This window comes from Nestor notabilis, unplaced genomic scaffold (genome assembly GCF_000696875.1).
Source record: "Nestor notabilis isolate BGI_N333 unplaced genomic scaffold, ASM69687v1 scaffold32295, whole genome shotgun sequence".
NCBI lineage: Eukaryota > Metazoa > Chordata > Aves > Psittaciformes > Psittacidae > Nestor > Nestor notabilis.
This window is the reverse complement of record NW_009929417.1, coordinates 1-10,822: the sequence shown is the minus strand read 5'-3', so window position 1 is coordinate 10,822 and position 10,822 is coordinate 1. Positions and strand designations below refer to the sequence as shown.

The 10,822-nt window shown below is 37.6% G+C and overlaps 1 protein-coding gene across 1 annotated transcript; it reads left to right on the top strand.

Moving 5' to 3' along the window:
* Positions 1–589: 589 nt before the first annotated feature.
* LOC104406078 (uncharacterized protein C18orf25-like) lies at positions 590–8,175 on the top strand (the record flags this gene model as incomplete). Its single annotated transcript, XM_010014957.1, has 3 exons — positions 590–772; positions 4,251–4,377; positions 7,986–8,175. Coding segments are annotated over 3 exons (500 nt in total), but the record flags the coding sequence as incomplete, so codon positions are not given.
* Between the last annotated feature and the right edge of the window lie 2,647 nt (positions 8,176–10,822).

Sequence of the window (10,822 nt, the reverse complement as noted above, 5' to 3'; positions counted from 1 at the left end):
TCTTCAAAAAAAAAAATACAGCAGTAAAAACCATTGCATTTTGAAAAATTCCCCTGCCCTTGACAGGTAAATGTTCTGAAAGGGAAATTGCCTAATGTTAAGTTTATTGTCACTGGATCAGTTATATCAAAAAGTTAGTTTTATTTAACAAAAACCTTAAGTAATGTAAGCTGTCACTTGAGTTTTGTAAAATTCTCTAGATAAATATTTTCTCTTGCCAAATTTTGTCCTGTAACTTAATTGTTTTTTTATTTTAACTGAAGGTTTTATCCTTTTAATATTGTAAATGTAATGTTGTCAGATATGGGGATGTTTATGTGTTAATGTAAAAGATAATACACAAATAACTAATACAATGATAAATGTGTTTTTCTTACATTTGTGTTTTCTGTCTATTCCAAGGTTAAAACGTCTGTAATCTTAGACTATGTTCATTAAATGAAATTTTAAGAATTCATATAATTTATAGTTCTTTAAGAGCTTCATGTAGGAGATGGCATCAGTCCTTCAACAAATCATTTGTACTTTTAAAGGTTTTTTTCACAGTATGCTGACTTCTAATCCATGTTGTTTTTCTCTCCTTCTGCAGATGGACCTCCTGTCATACCTCATTATGATATATCAGACACAAATTCAGACCCAGAAGTGGTAAATGTGGACAATCTGTTGGCAGCTACAGTAGTTCAAGAGCACAATAATTCCTTAGGAAATCAAGACTCGGGGTCTGCCTGGAGAACCAGAGGGCTGCTAGATGAACTGAGCTGTGATACAGGTTTGTTTAAATTCTCTTCCTCTGACATTTGTTCCAGCATCTCATTGGTGTCTTTCCATTTCCTGTTTTCAGTATTTTCATAGTTTATGAAGCTTGAAAAGCTCCATATGTAGATTTTGCAATAGGACAGTACAGGTGCTTATTAAAAAGGCCTGACATTCATTCTGAAGTACAACTGATAAAAATAGACAAAGGTTCCTGCAATATATTATTAATACTAATTTTCTTCATTATTTTTTTCTCTTTGTTTTCCCTCTAATTACTACTTGGAACTTAGGTCTTGTGGATTTGGTGTTCTTTTAATTTAAAGTGAGCTCAGCTTGTTACTGAATAATTGATTATGACGACCTATGCCACCAGCCAGGAAACCGACCATAACCTCATTTTAAGTATTGCAATTGTGTATGTCTTTTTTTTTTTGTCTCTTTATTTCTTTAAAATGCAAGCATTAATTATTCCCATATTCCATCTGCATTTCTAATGTACCTTAGAAAATTGGACAGTCCAGCATCAGATGAAGATGAAGCGTGAAAGGGTGCTGTTAAGTGGGTTTAGCATCAAGAGACAGCAAGGAAATTTCCTTCAGGAAAGCAAGAGCAGAAATACTGTGGAAGAATTCAGAGGGGTTCATGTAGCTCGTAAAAATTGTTCAGTTTCCCTTTGTGCCTGCAACTCTTCCCTAACAAAAGAGTTAAACCACAAGATTAAATGTTACTGTGTTCTGCATGCATAGAGCTAACGGTATATTTCCTGTCAACTTCATCCTGTAGTTTTATATGCCAACATACTGCCTTCCTTTCCACTCATGTTTTTAATCCCCATGTTAAGATTTTTAGCTGTGTAAGACAGAGAGTCTTCCCTGCAGTGCTGGAGCATAGCAGAGTTTTCTTTCATGCTATGTTTTCCAAATGTAAGTCAGCCAAAGGGTATTGGAAGTGTGCTGGTGGCTTTTAGCTACTTCTCAATGTATATAAAGCTTAAAGAAATACAAGTGTGTGACTGATTTGGAAAAAGATCTTCCATTATTATTGAGTGGACAAGTCCATTATTTGAATATGAGAGTCTCTGTTGCATTTTCACTGTGGTCTTTAGCTGGATGTTGTTGCTTTTGGAAACTAGCTGGTTTTACAAACTCGCTGGTATTGTTCGCAGGATAGCAGCTGACTGATAGATAGCTGTTTGACCCCTAAAAAGCTAACTCCTTTATTAAGTGATTTATTAGAGTTTAGAACACGTAAAATTAGCTTTAGCACTAATGGATTGGTACTTCAAAGGAGCGTAAGGAAATAAAAAGTAACATTTCTTACAAAGCTTTGTTTCACTTTCTGCTTACGAGTACAGTGCTGCAATGCAGGTAGAAATCTGTCTTCCTTCCTCCACCTATATCCATGGGAACTTGCAAGGAGGAGATTGCCAGGTAAAAGAAAACTTCAAGAAACTGCTTCATCCCTGGCCGTATGGGAACATGTCCATACAGACACACCAGAACGTGTCCTGGTGCTGTGGCCATCTCATTGTCTGAAAGGATGAATCTCTTTTCCTGCATACACCTTGCCCCAGAGCCCTCTAGCCTCAGTGCACTTGTGACTGCACGTTTGTCAGTACTGGCCTTTTCTGACCATGTGTAGGATTGCACATTTGGAAAGCAGAGTTTTCAACACTTGCATCTCATCACATTTATAATCTTCAACCAGTATCTAGTTTAACAGACATTAAATGATGTGTTCCCGTGGGAAAATAACAACATAAGCTTTATCTTAGCAAAAAATCTTATTAAGACACACTATCACATCTTTGTGCATGGGCAAATATTTTGGGCTGTTTTGCAAGAACTGATATTGCAGGGCAAACAAAATGCCTCCTTTGGGCATCATCCTAATGTTTCTGCAAAGAAATTAACACCGTAGGCATGTTATTAGGCATGAAATTTGTATAGCCAGAGGCTGTAAATCTATCTGCATGCTGTAATCCTGTTTTACCCTCATCTACTCTCGCAGTATTTACTCTGCTATTCATAGTTTCTCTACTGCTAATTACCTTTTTGTTGTCCGATCTTAAAGCTACGGCAATATGTGAAAGCTTTGTTGGGAATCCCGTTTATACCTCTGGGGATTCATACTGGGGCTATTTAATCTGCTTTGCCCTTCTGCCAGACCTGTCTAGCACAGGGTGCAGAATGGTATTGCACGTTAATACAACATACTAAGGCAGGGTGATATCTGTACCAGCTTGCATGATTTGGAGACCACGAAGAGCAATACAAGGGTTGTGTTACTCTTGTGCTGCCTGTGCTGTAGCAGCAGTGATGTTCAGGAGTGGGGTGATGTGAATTGCTGGGGTGGTGGTCACATAAAGCTTCCAGTTTGCATTGCCAGCATATGAATCAAAGCCTCTGAGTGCTTCCATTTCGTGTTTCACAGTGTGCCCAGCCACTCCTATGAAAGCAAGATCCATGACCCATTTTGGGACTTTCTGGCAGTCAGTGGTAATTGCCAAGAAATGTTCAGATGAACTTTGATGTTAGAAAAGGTCTCCTGGGCTATTAGTTCATTTTAAGCTGACACATCTTTTTTTTGTCTTGTGAGGTGGAAACTCCTCCTCTGGGTACATGGCAATACACAGGTTTCCTTCCCCAGCTAACCCCAATGTTGAACCAAGGGTCTTTGCTTTCCAAAACCAGAACATACAACATGGTCTCTACCCCTCTATTTGCTTGCATCTTTCCCGAGTACTTCAAGCAATCATTAGGAAGTTTCTCTGGCACTCGTTTAAACTTAAATCAAACTTAAATTTCTTCTCTCTGTGTCCTCTTGATCCACCTGCGGGTAAAATCAGTTCTGCATGTTCACACACCTTTGAAATTCTGTGGATTGTTACTGTGTCCTTCTCCTCTCATCTTAGAATATTGTCCAGTTGAACTAGGCATATATGATGTATTCATCTAATCTCAAATTTCCTGCTACAGAAATGATTCTTCCCCTGTGTGGTGCAGTTTAATGAGTGGTTTCCAAGAAGCAGATATTGTCATTGCTTCAGGGCTGCACAGCATCCGCAGGTTACTGCTACAGAGAGACAGTAGAAGTAATCTTTTTTTGGGTTTTTTTTGTTGTTTTTTTATAAGGAAAAAGAAATAGAAGGTGTGTCTCTTTATTGAAATAATTATTTTAAAAATAATTTATTTTCTTTAAAACAATGATTTTGGCTGGTTTCTGTTTTTCATGCAAGTATTATGCAAGTATTATATGTTACAACAGAGCTTCACTAGTTGTGGCTGTGGCCAATGGTATGAGGATCAACAAGGCAAAGTGCCGGGTCCTGCACTTGGCCATAACAACCCCATGCAGCACCTGGGGAAGAGTGGCTGGATAGCTTTTATGGAAAAGAACCTGAGGGTGCTTGGGAAATTCCTTTTCCAACTGATTTCTGAGTTGTGTAAGCTATTAAACATTGGCTGTATTTGCCTTTTCCCCATCTGTAGGTCATTTGGATCCAGCCTTCCTTGCAGGTGACAAAATGTCTTCTGGTAATGCCCAGATCAATGAAGAAATTAGTATCGCCTCTTCTGATAGTGAAGTAGAGATTGTTGGAGTTCAAGAACACGCCAGGTATGAATCCCTTTTTCTTGCTCTAATATTTCTTTCATTTTCTCAGAATACCTGTATTTCCAAAATTAATAAAGAAAAAACCTGCTGCCTTCCACTTTTGTAGTTACCCATCCATGACTGAGGCCCCAAAGATAGCAAACATTCCACTTGGTTTTACTATTCTGCTGATCACAGTGATGTGAAAATCTGTTTTCCTTTAGAACATTACCAACTTGATAAGTATTCAGACTAAACTTGCCTGAACATTTGATCACTATCAAATGTTAACAGGCTAAACATATGTAGTATTAAAATACCAAATATTGAGATACCAAATAATATATATACACACATTAGGAATACAGATTTTAAAGGCTTTGAGAATATTCACTTACTTTAAGCATTTAATTAGCTTCCAGTTTAATTAATAGTTTAATTAATACTGTCATTTTTTCAATGGCTAATGTCCTAAGATAGCCCCTTTAGATTAAAAATCATATCCTTATGAATCTTCGTTTTATTTCAAGGTATGAGAGAGTTCAAAGTAGACAAGGGTGAGAAAGCCAGAGGTTTCTCTCAAGCTCAGATAGAAAGCTGTCCAGCTGTGCTTCAGCTGTTGTTCTTGTTAGGCTTTTTTTTGATGTTACTTTTCATATTTAGCTTACAGTCTTTCCTTGGCTTAAATTATTGTGTAGCAGTTGAACAAAATTGGCATTTTCATGTAGTATGGAGTGTTAATTTGGTGGAATAAAAGCAGTTTAAAACAGTAAACAGATGAACTCTTTCTGAAACTAGTCTGCTGCCTGGTGGATGCTTGAAGGTGGAAAAGTGGTGTGAGGGACAAGGAAAAGAGTTGTTCCTCATTGTTGCTTCACTGCATCTTTCTTGAGGAAAGGAGGAAGGAAGGTGTGCAGGACCCAGTGTCCTGGGCAGAAAACTGTACAGATAGTCTGGGCACAGTCCGGTGCTATTGGATGTTAAAAAAGGAAGTTTTAAGGTGCCAAAGGAAGAGAGATTTAGCCTTGGCTTTTAGAATAGTTAAAGTCCTTGCATGGCCAACTTGTTTGAAGATACTGATTGCTTAGGAAGTAGCTCTCCTGGCTGTTTACCCAGCAGACCCAGGGCTTTGTCCTAATGATAAGCAGAGTGGACTTACCCTCCAATACTAGTTCATGTAAATCTGTCCAACAGTACGTACACACAACCCTCTGCTTGAGGTCCCCTATTCAAAAGTTTTCCGTGCTGCTTGCCTTGATAATATTTACCGTGTACAAGGTAATGAGAGGTTAATGCAGAGTTGCTGTTTGAAATCCATTTTATATATATTTGGACTGAGATAATTTCAGCAAACACAGACTTAAAGCATGGTTTTGTGCCCCTTCCTTTGTTCATGTAACCATCTCCCATCTCCCAGAAACTAGTTTTTACTGGCTCCATTCAATACTTACCCATTTCAGTTGTTGAAATCCTATTTAGAATTTTATTTCTCTTACAGGTCTAGGCTTGCAGTTATGAAGTTATTGATGGGCTTCTGACAGGGTTGTTGTTTGGAGAAGATTTAGGTTTTTGATCAGTATTTTTCGCATGCTTAGTATGGTGTTTGGATACAGTTCTTCTGCTCACAGTGTTTTTCATTGTGCTCCATGTTCTATGTTGTCATTGAACTGGTGTGAATTGTGACACCTTGGAGTTTGTCCATCATTTGTAGTTTTTTCAGATTGCTACTGGATCTGTCATCATTGAAATATTGCTTAGCATCTACTTAGGACAACAGTTTGTGTTTTTCAGTTTGTTTATTTTTTCTCTAATAGGTTTTAATTTTTTAAAATTATGCATGTGCATAAAACAGTCTTCCTTTGTTTTTTCCCTATTTCCTTCCACCATCCTTGTTTTGGTTTTCTTTACCTGGTGTTTTCCCTTAGCTACAGATTGGAAAGCATGTTCTCAAAGCTCTGTTTGGTTGAATGTTTTGCTGTTGGCTGCTTGTGTGATTTGTTTGAGGATAAACATTTTCATTTTTGCAAGGTATCATGAGGTAGTTTATAGCTTGCATTTTATCGTATTCAGGGAGGAAAGTTAGTATTAGGTTTGTCTAAGCATTGAGGACTGTTCTGTATGGGAACGATAGACCATAGTTCCTGAGACCAAACATTGTGTTTAGTTTGCTTTGGCTACAAGCTTTTCTTGTCAGTTATGCTTAAAAATACTTCTTCTTAGAAGAAAGCTTTTTTAAAGAAAAAAAAAAATCCCTATATTTGTTAGAGTTCCAGTCCCCTATTGCTAATTCTTTGTAGATATATACTTTAAGCATGTTATTTTAAGACTGAAGAAGTAATAAAAAAGTCATTCTGAACACCACATCAAAACTAAACAGCGTATCTGAGAAGGAAATGAGACATTTATATTCAGAGAAGTTAGAGCCAGAGAATGAGATTTTTCATTCTATTTCATGAAACTCTAACTGGAGCCAAGAGAGATGAGCATAACCAAAGCAGATCTGAAGAAAATAAATTGGACTACTTTTAAGTTAAAACAAATAAAATGTAAATGTCAGGGTTATTGACCAGTGCAGAAAACCTGCCTTCCTGAAATATACAGTACACATACTTCACAAAGAGAAGGAAAAGGGTTACTCCAGCAGTCAAACATCTCCTACTTACGTATGCAGCCAGGAGCAGCTACAGCCACCACCAGTGTTTACAAGAGCAAAACAACACCAGGTTTAAAGTTTTACTAGCCTTTGTTTTAAGATTTACAGCTGGAAATGGGGTGATGATCTTAAAGACTCCAGTAAATTCTTATCACTTCATAATAAAATTCGCCTGTCTTTCTTTTTTTTTTCCGCTTCTAATTATTATTAGCTTGTACTTCAATTGTCGTTATCTATTATGAATATAATAGGTAAAAATACTGTGCAAATAAGTAGGTATGAACCTCACTCCAGCAAAGCACTTTAATGTGTGCTTATCTTTAAATACATGATTTAGTCTCATTGACTATAATCACTGAAAGCTTAAATATTTTGCTGAAGTGGGGCTGTGCTCATTATCAGTGAGCATTTCCCAACATGTTTGTAATCTTAGTTAAGAAGACCAAAGTAAAAAATCAAATGTAATGGCCATAGTAATGTAATTACAAGAGCTCTTTTGTAATTATTGTAATGAAAGTATCATTATGTCCTTATTTTAAGAGGGTTTTGATTTTATATAGAAAAATAGCTTTTATCAAGCCTCACTTAGAATTTTTCCCTCTTTTTAAAAGTCCAGTGGGTGAAACTGCTACCAGGGAGCCATGCTTCTGAATAATGCATAATACTACACATGATGCAGCAGATCTCTTCAAGTTCCTTGGGTTCCATGCACATGTTTTGTGAGGAATATCTCTGCATACCCATTGGTAGAATTCAGTTCTTAATAATAATTTAATCTCCCCACCCTGAAATTTAAGTTCAATCTCAGCTTTGTTTACTGAGTACTTAACATGTCATGGACTCTAATGGGAAATCCACAAGAACAGTTTGGAGAGGGACACGTTAACAAGATGTCTGAGTGATGAAACAGTCCAGATAAGAGTCTTATGCCTGAATCCAGTCATAGCTTTAATCCTTTGTGGTTTTTACCTCACTACAGGTGTGTGCATCCCAGGGGAGGCGTGATTCAGAGTGTGTCTTCCTGGAAGCATGGCTCAGGCTCACAGTACATTAACGCTCAGCAAACACAATCATGGACAGCTGTGACTCCCCAGCAGAATTGGTCTTCGCCCCCAGAAGTAGTAGACCTCACTTTGGATGAGGATACTAGACGCAAATATCTACTGTAATGCAATGTCACCATGTTTCTGTCCCCACCCTTTTTCCCCTTTATGGCACAGAAGTTCATTGTTAAAGCTCCAGCTTAAGAAGCCCTGCTCCTGGCATTACAAAATTCAGACTGATGAAGTTTATCATTTCCGTATGAATGTAATATAATTTCAGTATCATTTAAAATGGTTTCGCCTTCTCCAAGGAGGATTCCTCCCAGAATTAAAAACCGGTAGTACCAAATTTAAAACACATCTACAGTTACTAATGTGTGCGTGTTAATCTGAAGAAATAACTGTGTGCAAACTTAAGTCCTCCCACCTTTTCCCACCTACAGCTTTAGAACATTTTTCATTTATCAGTATATTGAGGTTTTATTTTTTTTTTTATTAGAAGTTAGTGTTTTGCTGTGTGAGCATCAGTGATTTTGAGAAATGCTGTGTTCTCACTGATTTTAGTGGAATTGGGGGTATTCAACACTTGCAAAAACTGGGCCAAGAGTATTCATACCTAAGCTGATTTGGTGTATACCAGCAGGAGGGACTGTGTTTAATACAAATGGCCCATAACATATGCACTGAACAGCTTTTAGTTAAAGGACTTTTATTTTTAATATAATTTATAGTTTACACTCTTTTCAGTGCTGAGTCTTCTGTCTACTTGACTACTATGTTTCGCTGATCATTTCCCACAGCTTATTATGGTTTAAAATAGTAATGGTAGTGACTTAGTAACAGCTGATTATTGCAAAAGCACAGGGAAAAAGTAATAAAAAGGCCCAGCATCTGTCTCTGTTTTAAATATAGCTGAACTTTTTACCTGTATCTGGGTCTTGCCTGGAGTACGAGAGGGAGAGAAATGAAACATTTCACTTACAGGTCTCATTTCTGCTGTTGTTTATTTGCTTCATTGATTATACAACGAAATTCCAAAGCCCCAGGCTGGCAAAGCACTTTAGCAGCTGAAACTGTGGGGCCATTCAATTGCTTAAAACCCTGTCCTAAGTGATGTTGCAGGATCAGAGCCTGAGGATGGGATCTTTGTTTTGGTTTTTTTTACAACCCCTATATCCACAACATTTTCCTGGCTCTAGGCCATGTCTCTTATCCTAGCTTTGGAGTTGTTTTCGGAGTGTGATCCAGGATCCACTTGTCTACCAGAATACTGACTGAAATCAGTGTAACTACTTCCTTGAGCGGGCTGTGATTTCTGTAGCGTGTATGGGAAATCCTGCCCCTCAGCTGTCATTCTGAGCCTTTCTCAAGGCAAAAACCAAAGATTAGACTTTAACAAGATGACACTCACTTTAAATGTCTACTGTGCAATTAAAATGTTCCTTTGTATTCCAAATGTTCCTAGTGGAAATTTTGTACAGCTCTATCATCAGATTATATTTTTCTTTTTGCCATTTAAGGCGGTAGTCAGGACATGGGAAGTTCTGATTTTCTTTTTGTGTTGGCTGATTTCTAAATTTACTTGGCTTCCAATAATTGTATCTATGGGCAAGAAAAATAAATAAAGTTACCTATTTTTCACATAAAGAAAGAAAAAAACCCCGTATTGTTAGTAACAAAGAGCTTTTTCTTTAATAAGCAGAACAGCTATGACTGCACTTTAAAGAACAACTAGATTAAGGGATTGTTATTCTAATTTCAAGCTTTCTAAAGCATTGAACGTAAGTGTATTGCATGGCCAGAAAAATGTGTGTCGTGCTTCTAGTGACCGATGTCTTCCTCTGGGGATGGGAGGGAGGGAAGCAGCGGTGTCTGGATGGAACCCATTAGGGAAGAGCCCTGTACCACTGGGGCACTGCATTGGTTAGGGGCTGTCCATCTTTTCTCCTTGTGTTGTAGCCAAGTGGCTGGTTTTAGCGGGCTAGCACACATGCTGTAAAGATAACTTTGGAACCGTGACTAGATGTTGCTGCTTCTTCCTGTTTCACAAAGCCTTTTGAAGATGAGTTTTGAAGAAAGCTGCAGGGACCCATTTGTAGTCCTTCCATGGAAAATGCAAACTAACTCCCTTGTTTTTCAGTTTGTATATGATGTGACTTCCATGTATATATATAAAGACAACTGCGTCCTAACCAAACTTCCTCCAATTGTGCACTGTGTTTGTTTGAACGATTCATGTATTGTAGTCCAATGCAGGTTTTCTTTTATTTAAAACACTACATAATTTTCTCTTATTCTTAACAGATTTGAAAGGGTAGAGATCTGAAAACCACAATCACTGGATAGCTACGAAGTGGGTTTGTTTTCTTGTTGTTTTGTTTATTATTTTTTAAGAGAGCAAAAGGTGCCTGGATGCTTTTGCTCTTCTCAGCAGGATTTTTTAAATGTTTGGCCATTGTATGGCTGCAAACCAGTGCACTTGGGGGCTGATCCAGAACCCATTGGAGCTGATGTTCTCCATCGGCTTCAGTGTGCATTGGCTCAAGCCCTTCATGGCTTAGTAGTTCCTGAAATTGCTGGAGTGTGAACTTGGGATCTTCTGTAGTGAAGACAAATCATTGCTTAGGATATAAATGTTTAAAACGTGCTACTCTAGTTAAAAGATCTGATTCTTCTCAACACTCATTATTTAGTTCTCATTTTCCATCTAGTATTTAATGGTCTTTGGAGAAAAAATAATAATAAAACAGAGTGTTATATATATATATAAAAA